The sequence below is a fragment of the Cherax quadricarinatus genome, chromosome 13, assembly GCF_038502225.1.
Source record: "Cherax quadricarinatus isolate ZL_2023a chromosome 13, ASM3850222v1, whole genome shotgun sequence".
Lineage (NCBI taxonomy): Eukaryota > Metazoa > Arthropoda > Malacostraca > Decapoda > Parastacidae > Cherax > Cherax quadricarinatus.
The window spans coordinates 42607558-42629261 of record NC_091304.1 but is presented as its reverse complement, the minus strand read 5'-3'; the positions used below and the strand labels follow the sequence as shown (position 1 = coordinate 42629261).

General features: G+C 39.8%; 1 protein-coding gene across 2 annotated transcripts in view; it reads left to right on the top strand.

Moving 5' to 3' along the window:
- The first annotated feature begins 350 nt into the window (after nt 1-350).
- Nucleotides 351-21704, top strand: part of LOC128688547 (UBX domain-containing protein 7) — a 181154-nt gene continuing 159800 nt past the window's right edge. For both annotated transcript variants that reach the window (XM_053776388.2, XM_053776387.2), the window contains exon 1: nt 351-506. In XM_053776388.2, the coding sequence (XP_053632363.2) occupies nt 446-506 (61 nt within the window). In that variant the 5' untranslated portion in view covers nt 351-445. The remainder of the gene's footprint in view (nt 507-21704) is intronic.

Here is a 21704-nt window from a genome sequence, read left to right as displayed (position 1 = left end):
GGCACGACGTTATATATATATATATATATATATATATATATATATATATATATATATATATATATATATATATATATATATATATATATATATATATATATATATATAATGTTACTATTCAATTATTTTTAGAAATCAGAATATATTCGGTGAAGTTTATAAATAAATAAATAAATAAATAAATAAAAAAGTTTTAGTAGAATGTGTTTATACTTATATACAAATGTACTGAAAATAAATAATTATGATGATGGAGGATGGCGGGAGATTGATGCCAATGATTCACATTTTCTTATTTTTTTATTTATTGATTGACTGATTCAGTATGTGGGAGTATATGTAGTAATATATTGTAGTATATGATGGAGACATTGATTGTGGTGGAGAGCGGTGGTGGAGAGTGGTGGTGGTGTGGGCGGCAGCAACGCCACCCAGTCACACAAAGATGCCACCCAAGTCATCCAGGTCCACCAGGACCCTCATAGACGAATTCTGCTCCATCACTGGTAACTTGAGTTAACTTTAAGTTGGTGTTATAGTTGTATGTGTTGCTGGGGGGGGGGAGAGGCTACCTTACTAATGGATACTTTGATCTGTTTTTTTTAATGTGAGTTTATCAGGTACAGCTGAACTACAGAAACACCTTCACTTATATTTACTAATATTATGACCTCTTAAAAAGTCATTAGCAGTATGCTAAAAATAAATCGTGTATAAATATGCTATTTATTCCAACTCTTAATTCCACTTGAAACAAACACTCGTGTAATCCCTAAATACTTATGAAATGTGCTGTAGCTAATTTATATTTTTTACAGTTTTTTTTTATGGTAAAGTTCACAAAACAGTAATGAAATTCTCTTCCATACGGAGCTTAAAAAAAATCACATTGTAATTTAATAATTCCCCGGGTATGAAATTTTTGTTTACCATTGTTTTATTTTAACATCCTGTGGAAAAATCTTGATACATTACCATTGTAATCTTACAGTAATATTATGGTCCTAATGTCCATCTGGGACCATAAGAATAAAGTAATTCAGCAGTGGTGTCACGGGGCCCATGCTAGACTACACTTACTGGGTTAACAATGTTTATTGTGAGTATTTTTAACCCCGAGAATTAGCCATCCAGGATAACCCAGTGAAGCGAGTCATCACACTTATTCTCTTTACACTGAGGTCTTTGAGTCTCCCCAGGATGCCACCCACACCAGTGCACTAACCCAGGTACCTACTTACTGCTAGGTAAACAGGGGCAGCAGGTATAAGGAAATATGTTCAACACACCAGTCATTAACCATTTATTCATTTTATTTTATTTTTTAAATTTTTAATATTAAGTTGTCACTTTTTTGGACATATAGAGCCAAGCATTAAGCTGACACTTTTTTGGATATATAGAGCCAAGCATTAAGCTGACACTTTTTTGGATGTGAGCTGAGCTTTTGCACACTTTTCTTGCATGGTTTTGTTCACCTGAGCCAATATATAAGATAACACAATAGTACAGTACAGGTTGGCATTAATTTCACCGGTGAGATTGGCGGTGACCTGGTAGGCAAAGTTCTCGCTTTACACGCTGGGGGTCCGTGGTTCGGTTCCCGGCAAGGTTGGAAACGGGTGTGTTTCCTTACACCTGTTGTCCCTGTTCACCCATCAGTAAAATAGGTACCTGGGTGTTAGTCGACTGGTGTGGGTCACATCCTGGGACAAAATTAACCTAATTTGGCCAAAATGCTCTGCGTAACAAGAGGCTTTCCCTATAGAAGTATGTCATTGATGTCAGCTAGGCCTGTATACCTTATATGTGTACTTGTAAAAATTAAGATTATATTATTGTTATTGTGTGGCATCATAGTGCTCATTTCAGCATGATTGCTACAGATATGCACGACAAGGACATCATTATTCTCTTTTTGTGCCAGAATACATTTAGGTTGAGATTAGTTCTGTTAGGATAAGTTAGGTAAGAGTAAATACAATATAGTCATTTAACAGCAAGTTGGTCTATCAATTTACAAACATGGGATTCAGCTAGGTATGCTGGAGCAAATGTAATTTAGTGGACTCCTGTTGTTAGTTAAACTACATCAAGATGAATCTTTAACAAGACTCCCAAGTTAATAATGAAAAATAAAGGTAGCAATGGTGGTTGTATTATTCATACCAATGGTGTGCATCCACCTGCACCACATTATCACTAAGTAGAAAATAATAGTGACTGCATGTTTTTTTTTTACCTGTTAACTATATTTATTTTTTTTTTTTTTATTATCACACCGGCCGATTCCCACCAAGGCAGGGTGGCCCGAAAAAGAAAAACTTTCACCATCATTCACTCCATCACTGTCTTGCCAGAAGGGTGCTTTACACTACAGTTTTTAAACTGCAACATTAACACCCCTCCTTCAGAGTGCAGGCACTGTACTTCCCATCTCCAGGACTCAAGTCCGGCCTGCCGGTTTCCCTGAATCCCTTCATAAATGTTACTTTGCTCACACTCCAACAGCACGTCAAGTATTAACAACCATTTGTCTCCATTCACTCCTATCAAACACGCTCACGCATGCCTGCTGGAAGTCCAAGCCCCTCGCACACAAAACCTCCTCTACCCCCTCCCTCCAACCCTTCCTAGGCCGACCCCTACCCCGCCTTCCTTCCACTACAGACTGATACACTCTTGAAGTCATTCTGTTTCGCTCCATTCTCTCTACATGTCCGAACCACCTCAACAACCCTTCCTCAGCCCTCTGGACAACAGTTTTGGTAATCCCGCACCTCCTCCTAACTTCCAAACTACGAATTCTCTGCATTATATTCACACCACACATTGCCCTCAGACATGACATCTCCACTGCCTCCAGCCTTCTCCTCGCTGCAACATTCATCACCCACGCTTCACACCCATATAAGAGCGTTGGTAAAACTATACTCTCATACATTCCCCTCTTTGCCTCCAAGGACAAAGTTCTTTGTCTCCACAGACTCCTAAGTGCACCACTCACTCTTTTTCCCTCATCAATTCTATGATTCACCTCATCTTTCATAGACCCATCCGCTGACACGTCCACTCCCAAATATCTGAATACGTTCACCTCCTCCATACTCTCTCCCTCCAATCTGATATTCAATCTTTCATCACCTAATCTTTTTGTTATCCTCATAACCTTACTCTTTCCTGTATTCACCTTTAATTTTCTTCTTTTGCACACCCTACCAAATTCATCCACCAATCTCTGCAACTTCTCTTCAGAATCTCCCAAGAGCACAGTGTCATCAGCAAAGAGCAGCTGTGACAACTCCCACTTTGTGTGTGATTCTTTATCTTTTAACTCCACGCCTCTTGCCAAGACCCTCGCATTTACTTCTCTTACAACCCCATCTATAAATATATTAAACAACCACGGTGACATCACACATCCTTGTCTAAGGCCTACTTTTACTGGGAAAAAATTTCCCTCTTTCCTACATACTCTAACTTGAGCCTCACTATCCTCGTAAAAACTCTTCACTGCTTTCAGTAACCTACCTCCTACACCATACACTTGCAACATCTGCCACATTGCCCCCCTATCCACCCTGTCATACGCCTTTTCCAAATCCATAAATGCCACAAAGACCTCTTTAGCCTTATCTAAATACTGTTCACTTATATGTTTCACTGTAAACACCTGGTCCACACACCCCCCTACCTTTCCTAAAGCCTCCTTGTTCATCTGCTATCCTATTCTCCGTCTTACTCTTAATTCTTTCAATTATAACTCTACCATACACTTTACCAGGTACACTCAACAGACTTATCCCCCTATAATTTTTGCACTCTCTTTTATCCCATTTGCCTTTATACAAAGGAACTATGCATGCTCTCTGCCAATCCCTAGGTACCTTACCCTCTTCCATACATTTATTAAATAATTGCACCAACCACTCCAAAACTATATCCCCACCTGCTTTTAACATTTCTATCTTTATCCCATCAATCCCGGCTGCCTTACCCCCTTTCATTTTACCTACTGCCTCACGAACTTCCCCCACACTCACAACTGGCTCTTCCTCACTCCTACAAGATGTTATTCCTCCTTGCCCTATACACGAAATCACAGCTTCCCTATCTTCATCAACATTTAACAATTCCTCAAAATATTCCTTCCATCTTCCCAATACCTCTAACTCTCCATTTAATAACTCTCCTCTCCTATTTTTAACTGACAAATCCATTTGTTCTCTAGGCTTTCTTAACTTGTTAATCTCACTCCAAAACTTTTTCTTATTTTCAACAAAATTTGTTGATAACATCTCACCCACTCTCTCATTTGCTCTCTTTTTACATTGCTTCACCACTCTCTTAACTTCTCTCTTTTTCTCCATATACTCTTCCCTCCTTGCATCACTTCTACTTTGTAAAAACTTCTCATATGCTAACTTTTTCTCCCTTACTACTCTCTTTACATCATCATTCCACCAATCGCTCCTCTTCCCTCCTGCACCCACTTTCCTGTAACCACAAACTTCTGCTGAACACTCTAACACTACATTTTTAAACCTACCCCATACCTCTTCGACCCCATTGCCTATGCTCTCATTAGCCCATCTATCCTCCAATAGCTGTTTATATCTTACCCTAACTGCCTCCTCTTTTAGTTTATAAACCTTCACCTCTCTCTTCCCTGATGCTTCTATTCTCCTTGTATCCCATCTACCTTTTACTCTCAGTGTAGCTACAACTAGAAAGTTAACTATATTTGTATCCCATAAAAAAATAAAAATTTGTACTTGTATTTTAAAATGGACAAAAGCACTTAGGTAAATTGTACTTTTAACTCCTTTATTCTCAATGTTTATTGCACTATAACTGCAAATTACATGTACAGTACTATACTACAGTATATTATGTGTACACATACAATCCTCTCCCATCCCTATTAGTCCATTAAATCAGGGCTTTATAGTGGTTTGTAGCCCATGCCTTTCATCCAATAAAGTCGGTGCATCATCGGGGACTGTCTTATTTCCATTAGGGTCATTTAATTTTGTCCCCAAGATGCAACCCACAACAGTCGATTAACACCCAGGTACTTGCTGCAAGGTGAACAGGAAAACCAGGTGTATACCTGGAGAGAGTTCCAGGGGTCAACACCCCTGTGGCCTGGTCTGTGACCAGGCCTCATGGTGGATCAGGACCTGATCAACCAGGCTATTACTGCTGGCCGCACATAATCCAACCTACGAGCCACAACCCGGCTGGTCAAGTACCGACTTTAGGTGCCTGTCCAGTGCCTGCTTGAAGACAGCCAAGGGTCTATTGGTAATTAATTCCCCTGATGTGTGCTGGGAGGCAGTTGAACAGTCTTGGGCCCCTGACACTTATTGTGTTGTCTCAGTGCCCTTGCTGGGGATCGAACCAGAGACCCCTCAGTATGTGAGCTGAGTGCACTATCAATAATATTAATAATTGAGCATTTACTGAAAGACATAAAATTAAAATTTAATACATGTTAGGTTGCAATTTAATTTCAAAAGAATTAAATGCTAAATATGGAAGTACATGTAATGCAATAACTAAGGTTTCAAAAACATTGGGTGTTGTATCTAAGATACATTTCTATGTTCCTCAAACAGCATAATTCTTCACTGTTCTCCAATCTATCCTTACCTCACCTTGGTATTAGCGCCTGGAGATTTACTATGGCAAATCACCGAAAGCCAGTAGTAACTCGACAAAAAGCTGCAGCATGACTGAACACGCATTACTTCCACATACTGTAACTATACATATTTCGGTACCCTTCATTCAGACAGCTGTCGGACCAAGAATTTTACGTAGAATTAATTAGTGGCTTGATTTTGTGCCTACTTTTGTCCTAATTCATGTTTACCTACTGCAGTTCTTGTATAGCTCAAAGAAATAAAATTTATTATTTTACTTATATCCATTTCTGTTTAAATAATTTTTAGATAAATTATACATGTATTAGTACAGTGGACCCCCGGTTTACGATCAGCTCCCAATGCGACCAATTATGTAAGTGTATTTACGTAAGTGCGTTTGTACATGTATGTTTGGGGATCTGAAATGGACTAATCTAATTCACAATATTCCTTATGGGAACAAATTCGTTCAGTAATGGCACCTGAACATACTTCTGGAATGAAATAATATCGTAAGCCGGGGGTCCACTGTATATTGTATTGTAAGTTTGAAAAAAATAATTCCATGTGTCCTTTTACAACTATGAATTACAATTTAAATTTTTTTGTTTTATGTATTATGTTGTAACCTGCATCTTATATTTTTTAACTTCCTGTTAATACCATGGAATCTCCAAAACCACTGACTCGGCTAGCATTTTCAAAAGTACAGTTAGAAAAACACCTTATCTCCTTAACCTATCCCAGCCCATCATAAATACTTGTGTAAAAATTATACATGCATTTGCTCAATATCATGAACATAGGTAAAACATTATAATCAATATATACTTACTCTCAATATCTGTAATCCTCTCAAATGTTAATCATTCCATTGTGTCTGTCTTAGGTTTATAATCAAAACTGTAATTCCTCTCTACCAAATTTATTAAAGCCATATAGCATGAACTAATAGAATATTCAGCTCTCATGTATTCATTGTAAACTTGCCTAATGACCATATGTACAAAATTAGTGCACTGTCATTGCCTTATTAATCTTAAGTTAATCTTTAGTTTGCCCAAAATGCTCTGCATATAAAGGGGCTTTTGGCATGCATACCCGTTTGTTATACTCCTTTGTACAAACATGTATCGTGCTGAAATAAACTTATTCTTCAAAAAAAAAAAAAATAATAAATCAATGTAGTTCTTAAAAGGTGACTTAAGTTTTGCCTGAAATGCTACGCATCCTTTGAGCTTTCTGATTACTGTATTGTATATTTCTCCATGGGGAAGTGGAAATGAATCTTGCCTCTGCAAGCCATGCATGTCATAAGAGGAAATAATAATAAAATAATAATATAATAATATCTTTATTTACTACAAGTACATGTACAAGGTATACAGTCCTAGCTGACAACAATGACATACTACTATATAGAAAGTCCCTTGTTATGCTCTGCATTTCGGGCAAATTAGGTCAGTGTCCCAGGATGCGACCCACACCAGTCGACTAACACCCAGGTACCCATTTTACTGATGGGGAACATAGACAACAGGTGGAAAGAAACACGTCCAATGTTTCTACTCTGGCTGGGAATCGAACCCAGGCCCTCGCCGTGTGAAGCGAGTGTGTTAACCACCAGGCCACCCGAGCCCTCAAGGTCGGGAGCAATGGGCTAGCAACTACCCAGGGAGGTACTACTGTCCTGCCAAATCCATGTGAAATGGAAACCTGTAGTTGTTTTACACAATGGTAGGAATGCTGGTATCTTTTTCTTTTCTCATAAACATTCGAGAAAATAGATATGTCTTGCTACTGACACTTAGGCACGCTACATATACATACATATGTATACACACCAATCTGAATTTTCCCCTATTTTTCTAAATAGTTCTTGTTCTTTTTATTTCCTTTCATCTCCATAGGAAAGTGGAAAAGAATCTTTCCTCCGTAAGCCATGTGTGTCGTAGGAGGCGACTGAAATATTGGGAGCAATGGGCTAGTAACCCCTTCTCCTGTATAAATTACTAAAAAAAAAAAAAAAAAAAATAATGAAAAACCATAAAACTGGGATGTTTGAATGTGTGTGGATGTAGTGCAGATAAGAAAGAGATGATTGCCAGTGTTATGAATGAAAAGAAGTTGGATGTCCAAGCTCTAAGCAAAGCTGAAGGGGGTAAGGGAGTTTCAGTGGGGAGAAATAAATGGGATTAAGCCAGGAGTATCTGAAAGAGTTAGAACTAAAAAAGGGGTATTATGTTGAAGGAGTAGTTAGGGAAAGAGAAGAGGGAATATAAATGTATAAATTCAAGGATTGGGTAGATTAAAATAAGGGTTGGATGTGAAAAGTGGGCTATAACAATTGTGTATGCACCTGGAGAAGAGAGGAATGTAAAGGTGAGAGATTTTGGCAGATGTTAAGCAACTGTTTAGGAACCGTTGAACCAAGTGAGAGAGTAATTGTGGTAGGGGACCTAAATGCTGAAGTGGGAGAAATGTTAGAAAGGGTGTGGTAGGTAAGTTTTGGGTGCCAGGTGTAAATGATAATGGGGAGTCTTTGAACTGTCTAGCAAGGGGTTTGGTTATAGGTAATACATACTTTAAGGGGGTGGGGAAAGGGATAAGTATACAAGATATAATATAGGGCATAATGACAGTAGTTGGACTATGTACACCTACCATCCGACTTATGACCTGCTCGACAAACGACCACTCGACTTACGACTATGTGTTGTATGCCAAATTTCTGGGAAATAATCAACTGTTTGTGATGTACACAGTGTTTATCCTAAACTGTACAGTATAAAACACAGAACTAACAGCATAAAAAGTAATGTAAAAATGAAATACCAGAATAAAACAATAAAATAGCCATTACAAAAATGTGATGTTGATATTCAGTAGTAAGGTTCGACTTACATCCATTTTGACTTACGACCAGTTGGTTGGAACCAAGCTCGGTCATAAGTCGGATGGTAGGTGTATTGGTAGATAAAAGGCTGATGGGTAGACTTCAGGATGTGCTTGTTTATAGAGGGGCCACAAATATATTGGATCACTTTTAAGTGTTATCTACAGTGAGAGTAAAAGGTAGATGGGATACAAGGAGAATGGAATCAGGAAGAAAGAAAGAGGTGAAGGTTTATAAACTAGAGGAGGAGGCAGTTTGGGTAAGAAGTAAACAGCTATTGGAAGAAAGATAGGCTTGTGAGAGTATAGGCAATGAGGATGAAGATGTATAGGGTAGATTTAGGAATGGAGTGTTAGTGTTCAGCAGAGGTTTGTGGTTACAGGAAAGTGGGTGTGGGAGGGAAAAAGAGCAATTGGTGGAATGATGAGGTAAAGAGAGTATTAAGAGAGAAAAAGTTAACATATGAGAGGTTTTTACAAAGTAGAAGTGATGCAAGGAGGGAGGGGTATATGGAGAGAGAAAAAGAGGTTAAGAGAGTGGTGAAGGAATGTAAAAGGAGAGCACATGAGAAAGTGGGTAAGATGCTATCAAATTTTGTTGAGAAAAAAGAAAAAGTTTTGGTGTGAGATTAATAAGTTGAGAAAGCCTAGGGAACAAATGGATTTGACAGTTAAAATAGGAGAGGAGAGTTATAGGTATCGGGAAGATGAAGGGAATATTCTGAGGAACTGTTAAATATTGTTGAAGATAGAGAAGCTGTGATTTTGTGTATGGGGCAGGGAGGTATAACATTCTTGTGTGAGTGAGGAAGAACCAGTTGTAAGTGTGGAGGAAGTGCATGAGGCAGTGCTTAGAATGAAAGGGGGTAAAGCAGCTGTGACTGATGAGATAGACAAATGTTGAAAGCAGGTAGGGATATAGTTATGGGGTGGTTAGTGTTTTTATTTATTAATTGTATAGAAGAGGGTAAAGTACCCAGGGATTGGCAGAGAGCATGCATAGTTCCTTGGTATAAAGGCAAAGGGGACAAAATATTGTAAAAAATGGTAGGGAAATGATCCTACTAAGTATACCAGGTAAAGTGTATGGTAGGGTTATTTAAAGAATTAGGGATAAGATGGGGAGCAAGGTCGCAGATGTATAGACCAAGTGTTTACATTATGGCATACAAGTGAACAATATTTACATAAAGGTAGGGAAGTTTTCATTGCTTTTAAGATTTAGAAAAGGCATATATTAGCGGATAGGGGAGCAATGTGGAAGATATTGTAAGTACAGTACAGTGGTACCTTGAATTATGAACTTAATTTGTTCCAGAAGGCTGTTTGAGTGCTGATACTGAACAAATTTGTTCCCACAAGGAATAATGTAAATTAGATTAGTCTGTTTCAGACCCCCCAAAAATACACTTACAAAAGCACTTACAAAAATACACTTACATAATTGTTCGAGTTGGGAGCTGTTTGAAACTCGAGGTACCACTGTGTGTGGAATAGGTAGTAAGTTACTAAATGCTGTAAAGAGTTTTTATGAGGATAGTGAGGCTCAGGTTAGGGTGTGTAGAAGAGAGGGAGAATACTTTCAAGTAAAAGTAGGCTTTAGCCCTTTGACTACCACAACCCCGAATCCTGAAGTCTCCTGGTGTCGAAAAATATTCAAAAGAAAAGAAAAGATGATTTTTTCTTATGAAAATGTTAAGATTAATTTTCTGATTGTTTTAAGCCAAAAAAATTTTTTGCAATCACTACTTACCAAGATATAGAGGTGTAAAGTTGGCAGAAAATGATCCGCATATGGCAACAGTGGCGAATGCTGCTCACCTGGTAAACTTTGGTTTACTTGCATTCCAAGGTTTCTTTTTTTTTTTTTTTTACTATTTTATTTTTCCACATAACTTGTGTGGCCTGTGAGACCAAAGTATGGTGCAATGTTCATATATACATTCGTTGAATGTAACACAGTTACGAATAGCAAAAACACTATAGTATCATCATATTGTTTACAAAACTTGTCTACACAAACAATATAAAAAATGTTTATTACTATTGTTCTATAATATATATACAGTGGTACCTCCAGTTTCGAACAGCTCCCAACTTGAACACTTATGCAAGTGTATTTTTGGGGGGTTAAAACAAACTAATCTAATTTACATTATTCCTTAGGGGGACAAATTCGTTCAGTATCAGCACTCGAACAGCCTTCTGGAACAAATTAAGTTCATAACTTGAGGTACCACTGTACATATGTACAATCACTGGACACTTTCCTAGAACTGCTGCAGCTTGAGGAATTCTTTGAAACATGGGTGTATGCACAATGGTGTTTTACACTCCTCACACATAAAACGAGTGTCTGCATTTTTGTGGGCGTTTTGTGGTATGGGGTAGTGATCACCAGTCCTCAGACGAGATGGCATGTGTTGGTAATTTCGTGGGCGCTGGTCTATTGCATGTGTTGTTTCTTGGTACTTGAATATTGAAATTAAGACACATGTGCAACATCTGGGTACAGTGGAACCTCAAATATCGAACTTAATCCATTCCAGGAGTTAGTTCTAAATTCAGAGAGTCTGAAAAGCGAAGCAATATTTCCCATAAGAAATAATGAAAATACAATTAATCCGTTCCAGAAACCTAAAAATATTAAAAAAAAAAAAAAACTTTTTATAGAGATTAATTATAGTTTTACTTACACACAAGAAACATAGTGTTCAACTATGTATTAATAGATTTAAATAAACATATAAAATAACATTTTATTTACCTTTATTGAAGATTGGTGATGGCATCTGGAAGATAGGGAGGAGGAGTTGGGGTTAGTGTTTAGAAGGAGAATCCCCCTCCATGAGGACTTCAGGTATCAAAGCCCTCTCTGGGGTTACTTCACTTCTCTGTCTTTTAACCCTTTGACTGTCGTGGCCGTATATATACGTCTTACGGGGTACCGTGTTTGACGTATATATACTCATAAATTCTAGCGGCTTCAAATCAAGCAGGAGAAAGCTGGTAGGCCCACATGTGAGAGAATGGGTCTATGTGGTCAGTGTGCACCGTATAAAAAAAAATCCTGGAGCACGCAGTGCATAATGAGAAAAAAAACTCCGACCGTTTTTTTTTTAATTAAAATGCCGACTTTGTGGCCTATTTTCGTATAGTATTTATGATTGTATTCTCGTTTTCTTGGTCTCATTTGATAGAATGGAAAACATATTATAGAAATAGAGGTGATTTTGATTGATTTTACTATAAAAAGAACCTAGAAATGGAGCTTAAATTAGGGGAAATGTTTGATTTTTCCAATGTTCAAAAGTAAACAAATGATGTCATTGTCCAGTAAATGTCTAACTAGCCATTCTAATATGCAGTTATGAATGAGTTGATGTTATTTATACAATTATTACAGTATTGCAGTAGTATGCGTAATAGTAAGTCTTCTATTTTTTGTTTGAATAAAAATTCAAAATAGAAAGCAAGAGTAATATCAGAGGGGCCTGGAGACATGACTGATGAACAAAGAAAATGTTATTTTAGAGCCAGGAATGTCTGCATTGTTCATTCTGGACCTTACTTTGAAATTCATATTTTTTAGTTTTCGTGAAATTGGCCAAATTACAAATTTCTGACCACATTATTAGGTAGTTGAAATTGGTAAATGGGCAATTTCTTGTACTCAATCGATAGAAAAAATGGAGTTCTAAAGAAATAGCTATGAGTTTGGGCGACTGGAACAACGGAATTAGCCGAAAATAGGACTCAAAGTGGGCGAAATCGCCGATTTGTAAACAGCGCCAAGGTCACTAACTTCACGAGAGCATAATTCCGTCAGTTTTCCATCAAATTTCATTTTTTTGGTGTCATTACAATCGGGAAAAGATTCTCTTATCATTTCATAAGAAAAAATTTTTTTTTTTTTTTTTAAATTTTGCGACACCAGGAGACACTTCAGGATTGGGGGTTGAGACAGTCAAGGGGTTAATGGCACTAGGACCAGCTTGAGTCACTGGACCCCTGTCTCACAAAATAACTGTCCAGTCCTCTGTTTCTGGTGCCTCCTTAAGATTTCCCTAAAATGGGACATGGTTCTATCACTGAACTTGTTGCAAAGATGGCTTGTTTCAGCTTGCTCAGGGTGGTACCTCTCCACAAACATTTGGACATCATTCAACTTCTGTATTATTTTCTTCTTCACATCTATGGTGTTTCTCACTTTCTTTACCACAGGGTTACCACTAGCAAGTTTCTATGGGCCCATTGTAGCTTATTTCACAGTCCCACAAACACTAAACATAATGAAATAATCGTAAAATGTTTGAATGAGAGCGCAGGTTAGTGTTCACTCAAGCATCAACAAAACCAGACTGGCTCATGGTGCCTGCGTGGGGACGCGGACAGAGCAGGCTGCAGGACAGGTCCGGTACCCAGCGGTTTGAAAATAGGGGCGAGTTTGATAATAGGGACAAAGTTGGTTCGAAGAAAGGGTTCTATTTTTGAAGAGTTCGATAAGCGATGCGTTTGAAATTTGAGGTTCCACTGTATGTTTATTGTAGATGTTTCCCCATCCAGTGGCTTTATCAATACAAATTCCAGGACATAACTTGAAGACAGTAGAACTATGTACAGAAGATGAGGTAATCAGTCCCTCAACCTTGGAGTAGGTGCGAAGAGCACCGTAGTCGTGGAGATTCAGAATCCCCGTGACTATGGTGCTCTTCGCACCTACTCCAAGGTTGAGGGACTGATTACCTCATCTTCTGTACATAGTTCTACTGTCTTCAAGTTATGTCCTGGAATTTGTATTGATAAAGCCACTGGATGGCAAAATGTCTACAATAAAGATACCCAAATGTTGCACATGTCTTAATTTCATCTTGTCGGTATTGTATACCATTCTTGTACTACTTGAATATTATTTGTCTGATGGCTGACAAACAAAATTCACCATATTTGGGTTTGTTGTTGGTCTTCAACTTGTACATATTATAAGCGTTCAGCATGGAAATGTCAAGAAGATGGAAAAAGAGTTTTATATACCATTTATAACTTGCAAACACAATCAGCAAACCCAGTCTGCATGTTACATTTATCCATTAAGTGCATATTGAGGTTGTAGTCCATCACAGCTGTAGGTTTTATAGTGGGTTCATTGGTCTCTATTCTGCTTGCCAGTGTCTACCATTTCGTGTCAGTGAACTGATGTCAACATTTTGACATCACAAATGTCATGCCACCGAAATGCCATGATGTCATTGGCAGCAAACGCCTGAATTTCACCTCTACGAGTGCCTGCGTCGAACCTAGGCAAATGTCTACGATTTCTGTGCACTGTGCCACACACGTCTGTTATGTTCACTCGCAAGAAATCAGTGAGTAAAGGGCTTGTGTGCCAGTTATCAGTATATAAAATATGCCCCTTACCAAGATACGGTTCCGTCATTGTTCTAACCACATCACCAGAGATACCCAGTAACTTCCTGGTATCTTGCAATGTATTGCTGCCAGTGTACACAATTATATCCAAAACCAGACCACTTTTGCAATCACACAGTACAAATAACTTTATACGAAAGCATTTCCTCTTGCTTGGTATATACTGCTTGAATGACAGTCTGCCTTTGAACAAAATCAGACTCCTCAATAACAAGCTTCCTGAAGGGATAAAAATACATACAGCACTTTTGTTTCAGGTACATGAACACATTCCCGATCTTATATAACCTGTCGCTTCTGTCAGGCCTTATTTTGTCTGAGAAGTGTAGCATACGTAACAGTAGCACAAATCGATTCACTGGTATAATGTCACCGAAAGCTGGGGTTGAAATCACGCAGTCTGTCGACCAGTATGTGTTGACACTGTGCTTATACACATGTGGCATAAGCATTATTGTGGCAAAGAACAGATACATCTCTGCCACAGTTGTCCTTCCACTGGTGTAGCCATGACCTTGGTGAAAGAACTGTTTGCCATGGTGTATTGCTTTCCCTGACAGTGTCTATCAGGGGTTCATCGAAGAATAACTGAAAGCATTCCAGTTCAGTGGCATTGTTCCCAAGTGTACATGATGGCCGTATTCCACTTTGTATTCCATCTAAGTGATGGGGATTGGTAACAAAATTGTCACCCTGCTGCCAATCCCAGATGTGGTCTGCTGGTGGATAATGGATATTACAGATAGTTGTGGTTGTGATTGTGGATGTTGTGGGAGTGTGGGGGGGTTGTTAACCCTTTGACTGTCGCGGCCGTATATTTATTTATTTTATTTATTTATTTATTTATAATTTGAGCACACTTACAGAGGTACAAAAAAAATACAGATAAGAGCAGCATGCCAAAGCCACTTATACTATGCATAGCATTACGGGCTGGCTTAAAATTAACTTAAGATTAACTAAGCAATGATGAAATCAGTGAAAAACATTAATGTAAACTGATTACTATAAAGCACAAGTGAGTATTACAAAGACAGGTCATTGTTATAAATTCAGTAGAATGGAGTATTCTGTTAGGTAGTGTATTTAAAAAATAATAAAGTTAGATTGGGTTTTAGGTTTAACATTTATGTGATATAATTGTGAGAAACATTTAAGATATACAATTTATAAGGTTCAGTTATTCAGTATTTATTTGGTTTTGGGTGAGTAAGTGATCTTTGAGAAGAGACTTGAATTTATAAACAGGTAGTGTTTCTTTTATATTTACAGGTAATGAATTCCAGATTTTAGGGCCTTTTATGTGCATTGAGTTTTTGCATAGCGTGAGATGGACACGAGGAATATCAAAGAGTGATCTGTGCCTTGTGTTATGGTCATGTGTTCTGTTGAGGTTGGCAAGGAGATGTTTGAGGGGAGGGTTAATATCAGAGTTGAGTGTTCTATGTATGTAATAGGTGCAGTAATAAGTATGGATGTTTTGTATGGTGAGTAGGTTGAGTGTATTGAATATTGGTGGAGTGTGCTGCCTGTAGTGAGAATTTGTTATCATTCTAACTGCAGCCTTTTGTTGGGTAATTAGTGGTCTGAGATGGTTACTTGTTGTTGAGCCCCATGCACAAATTCCATAGGTGAGATAGGGGTAAATAAGAGAGTGATATAGGGCCAGGAGGGCTGACTGTGGAGCATAGTACCGTATCTTCGATAGTATGCCTACAGTCTTGGAAATTTTCTTAGAAATTTGTTGTATATGTGTATGAAATTTGAGTCTATTATCAAGGTGGATTCCTAAGAATTTTCCCTCTGTTAGCTTTGTGATAGGTGATCCGTTTATCATTATGTTAAGAGGGACATCTGTAGCTCTGTTACCGAACTGAATGAAGTAGGTTTTGTCAATGTTTAGTGTAAGTTTGTTAGTACTCATCCAGGTAGATATTTTCTGTAATTCGGTATTTACAGTATTGGCTAGCGTGACTGGGCTCGGGTGGGAGAAGACGTATGTTGTGTCATCAGCAAATAGTGTGGGTTTGAGTAATTGAGAAGCATTTGGTAGGTCATTTATGTATAGGAGAAAGAGAAGAGGGCCAAGGACACTTCCCTGTGGGACACCAACTGTAATTGGTTGTGCAGAAGAGTTTGCCCCATTTGCGTACACATATTGGCTTCTGTTGCTGAGGTATGACTTGAGGTAGTTGAGGGAGTGCCCTCTTATACCATAGTGTGACAATTTTACGTGGAGCAAGTCATGGTCAACTGTATCAAAAGCTTTACGTAAGTCAATGAAGATCCCTAGTGGGACTTCTTTTTTCTCTATTGCAGTGTATATATGTTCTAGCATGTGTATAATAGCATCATTAGTATTTTTATTAGGCCTGAATCCAAATTGGCAGGGGTTGAGTATGTTTTGGGAGATAAGGGAGGAGTATATATGTCTTACGAGGTACTGTGTTTGACGTATATATTCTCATAAATTCTAGCGGCTTCAAATCAAGCAGGAGAAAGCTGGTAGGCCCACATGTGAGAGAATGGGTCTGTGTGGTCAGTGTGCACCATATAAAAAAAATCCTGGAGCACGCAGTGCATAATGAGAAAAAAAAAACTCCGACCGTTTTTTTTTTTTTTAATTAAAATGCCGAATTTGTGGTCTATTTTCATATAGTATTTATGGTTGTATTCTCATTTTCCTGGTCTCATTTGATAAAATGGAAAACATATTATAGAAATAGAGGTGATTTTGATTGATTTTACTATAAAAAGAACCTAGAAATGGAGCTTAAAGTAGGGGAAATGTTTGATTTTTGCCAATGTTCAAAAATAAACAAATGATGCCATTGTCCAATAAATGTCCAACTAGCCATTCTAATATGCATTCATGAATGGGTTGATGTTATTTATACAATTATTACAGTATTGCAGTAGTCTGCATAATAGTAAGTCTTCTATTTTTTGTTTGAATAAAAATTCAAAATAGAAAGCAAGAGTAATATCAGAGGGGCCTGGAGACATGACTGATGAACAAAGAAAATGTTATTTTAGAGCCAGGAATGTCTGCATTGTTCATTCTGGACCTTATTTTGAAATTGTCATATTTTTTAGTTTTCGTGAAATTGGCCAAATTGCAAATTTCTGACCACATTATTAGGTAGTTGAAATCGGTAAATGGGCAGTTTCTTATACTCAATCGATAGAAAAAATGGAGTTCTAAAGAAATAGCTATGAGTTTGGGCAACTGGAACAATGGAATTAGCCGAAAATAGGGCTCAAAGTGGGCGAAATCGCCGATTTGTAAACAGCGCCGAGGTCGCTAACTTTGCGAGAGCATAATTCCGTCAGTTTTCCATCAAATTTCGTTTTTTTTTGGTGTCATTACAATCGGGAAAAGATTCTCTATCATTTCCTAAGAAAAAATAATTTTTTTTTTTTTTAAATTTTGCGACACCAGGAGACACCTCAGGATTGGGGGTTGCGACAGTCAAAGGGTTAAGGGTGGTTTTGGCTGTGCTGAGTTAGCAGTGTGGATAGTAGCATGGCCCACTGCTGGTGCCACATGACTCATGTCGCCACCACCACCTGCTGCCCCACGCACATTGTTCATCCCCATTGTAACAATATCATCATCTTCACTATCAGTTCATGGTGTAGGGCCATGGGATGTACTCCAAGATTTACTCCTTTCCCTTGGAACAGCATATGGCACACTACCAGAATGCATGCTGTGTCATACATACTGCTGCTTCACTGGAGAATATTCACCCTCACTGTCGCAACTAGAACTGCTTTCAATAGCTTGGAAATCACTATCACTTTCACTGCTCACATCTGAGTCTTGTACATGGGAAAATAGTTTCCTCTTTCATCCTGGTACAGGTGAACGTGAATGAGACGGTCCAGCACCAGAGGTGGAAGGTTATGGGTCATCTGGATTTTCATCACTAATTATGTTATCCTGGGCACTGCTTTCGGTAGAGGACACTGAAAAAGTACAGAAAGACATAAACAGGGTTTTCCAGTGGGCAGTGGAGAACAACATGACGTTCAATGGTGATAAGTTCCAGCTGCTTAGGTATGGAAAGAATGAAGAACTCAAAAGGAGCACTATATACAAAACTCAAGAGGGTCACCAAATAGAACGTAAGGAACACGTAAAAGACCTAGGAATAATTATGTCAGCGGACCTTTTAAAGACCATAACAAGACAAAGGTCACGACAGCCAGGAAGATGACTGGGTGAGTATTGAGAACTTTCAAAACGAGAAATAATGCCGATGGTGACACTCTTCAAATCGCTAGTGCTCCCTCACTTAAATATTGCTCAGTGCTGATGGCCCCGTTCAGGGCAGGAGAAATATCGGAGCTGGAACAAATACAGAGATTGTTTACGGCTCACATTGAGCCAGTAAAGCACCTAAACTACTGGGAACGCCTGCAAGTCTTGAACATGTACTCATTGGAGCAGAGGAGAGAGAGGTACATGATAATATATTCCTGGAAGGTACTCGAGGGCTTGGTCCCAAATCTGCACACTGCCATAACAACATACTGGAGTGAGAGATATGGGAGGAAGTGTAAAATTAACCAGGTGAGGAGCAGGGGTGCGGTGGGGACAATAAGGTAACACTGTATCAACATCTGGGGTCCCAGACTTTTCAACGTCTTACCAGAAGATATCAGAAACACTGCTGGAACAAGTGTAGAAGCCTTCAAGAGGTTACTAGACAAGTATCTTCACCAGGTGCCAGATCAACCAGGCTGTGATGGATATGTGGGTCAGTGGACCTCCAGCAGCACAGCCTGGCTGACCAGGCAAGCACCAGATGAGCCTGGCCCATGGCTGGGCTCAGAGTAGATAAACTCTCGAAACTCTTCAAAGGTATATACACTCCAGAGTGTATATACCTTTGAAGAGGTATATACACTGGAGAGTGTATATACCTTCTCTCTTGTGTGTGGGTGTCCACCTTCTCTCTCTCTCTCTCTCTGTCTCGTGTGTGTGTGTGTGTGTGTGTGTGTGTGTCCCTCCCTCCCTCCCTCCCTTCAGCTTGATGAGCAGCGGCAGCAGCAACCTCCAAGCTCCGTACATTTCTCCAACTATCAGAGCCACCAATGCTCCTATGATGACCTAGTTACAAGCAAAACTGCACTACCCAACGTAGCACCCAAAATGACCAAAGATTACCAACAGTGAAACCTACAAATCGAAAATATTAGAGATCAAAGGAAGACTGCCCACAAACCGAAAGCAACACCCCGCTGCCAGCCGAACAACGTAACCCCAAGCTTTGTATAACTACAGTGGACCCCCGCATACCGATTTTAATCCGTGCAAGAGGGGTCATTGTTATGCGAAATAATCGGTATGCGAATGAATTTTCCCCATAAGAAATAATGGAAATCAAATTAATCCGTGCAAGACACCCAAAAGTATGAAAAAAATTTTTTTACCACGTGAAATATACATTTTCCTACACACAAAGAGAAGGATACATGCACAATAGTAGAGTAGTACATGCACAGTATATATTGTGCATGTACTAGTCTACTAAATGAAGAATAAATGACACCTTTATTGAAGATGCAGCAATGACTGATGAGACACTGTGTCCTGGGAGTGCCTTTTCCTCCTGAGTACTGTAGGTCCTGTTTGGTATTTTCTTCCAGAACATGCCTTATCACACTGTGTATGTCACTACGATTCTTAAATCTCTCAAACCAACCTTTGCTGGCTTTAAATTCACCAATATGAGCACTAGTTCCAGGCATTTTTCCCTGTTCACCTGGGTGTTAGTCGACTGGTGTGGGTTGCATCCTGGGAGACAAGATTAAGGACCCCAATGGAAATAAGTTAGACAGTCTTCGATGACACTGACTTTTTTGGGTTATCCTGGGTGGCAAATCCTCTGGGGTTAATTGTTTCTTGGTGTATTCTCAATAAGCCACACCAACAACAGTGCTACAGCAGCAGCAGACGATGCTACAGCAGCAGCAGACGATGCTACAGCAGCAGCAGACGATGCTACAGCAGCAGCAGACGATGCTACAGCAGCAGCAGACGATGCTACAGCAGCAGCAGACGATGCTACAGCAGCAGCAGACGATGCTACAGCAGCAGCAGACGATGCTACAGCAGCAGCAGACGATGCTACAGCAGCAGCAGACGATGCTACAGCAGCAGCAGACAATGCTACAGCAGCAGCAGCAGCTGACAGTGCTACAGCAGCAGCAGACGATGCTACAGCAGCAGCAGCAGCAGCTGACAGTGCTACAGCAGCAGCAGACGATGCTACAGCAGCAGCAGACGATGCTACAGCAGCAGCAGCAGCAGACGATGCTACAGCAGCAGCAGACGATGCTACAGCAGCAGCAGCAGCAGACGATGCTACAGCAGCAGCAGACGATGCTACAGCAGCAGCAGCAGCAGACGATGCTACAGCAGCAGCAGACGATGCTACAGCAGCAGCAGACGATGCTACAGCAGCAGCAGACGATGCTACAGCAGCAGCAGACGATGCTACAGCAGCAGCAGCAGCTGACAGTGCTACAGCAGCAGCAGACGATGCTACAGCAGCAGCAGATGATGCTACAGCAGCAGCAGCAGCAGACGATGCTACAGCAGCAGCAGCAGCTGACAGTGCAGCAGCAGCAGCAGCTGTACCACCAATAGTAGCGATGGTTGATTGGGATTTCTTGTACAACCTGGCCAGGTCGGCGATACGCACTCCACTTTCATACTTATCAATGATCTCTTTCTTCATCTCTATTGGAATTCTCACCCTTATTGCTGTAGGGTTGGCACTAGAAGCTTTCTTGGGGCCCATGGTCACTTATTTTCCAGAAAAAGCACCGAAAACACTGTAATAATACGAAATATTCCGATTGTATGCTTGGATGTTACCGCGGAGGCTGGCTGGTAAACAATGCCACCGGCAGCACATGTGAGGCTGGCTGAGGGCGCACATTGGACGCGTCTCGGACGAACATCGGTGAGCGGGTTTTTAAGCGGTATGCGAGGCAAAATTTTTGCGATTAAAGCAAGCAGTATGCGGATTAATCGTTATGTGATGCCATCGGTATGCGGGGGTCCACTGTACTACTACTTAACTACAACAATTCCTGTAGTATTATGAGGCGCAATCTAAGAGGAAACAGCACCAAGGCCAGCAAGAAAACACCGAAAAATCAACTAAAGACATGCATCTCCACCTTAGTTATTGAAAATATGAATCTTCGAGAGACACTAACAAAACAAGACACCAGGATGACACAACTCGAGGACAAAATCCTCAGTCTTGAACAAAAGTTATCAACATGACTCAAGAAATCGTAATGACACGATTGCAAATAAACCATACCCCCGGCCAGGATTGAACCCGCGGTCATAGTCTCAAAACTCCAGCCCGTCGCGTTAGCCACTAGACCAGCTAGCCACAATAAGATTCATCCAACTAGTTATATTTCTACACCATAGGAAGGTTAGCACAGGCACCTCTGTGACCACAAATGCAAGTTTTTACAGACTTGAGCTAGAGTTCGTCACGGCCACGCTAGCTGGAGATTCGTCTGTAAAAACTTGCATTTGTGGTCACAGAGGTGCCTGTGCTAACCTTCCTATGGTGTAGAAATATACCTAGTTGGATGAATCTTATTGTGGCTAGCTGGTCTAGTGGCTAACGCGACGGGCTGGAGTTTTGAGACTCTATGACCGCAGGTTCAATCCCGGCCGGGGGTATG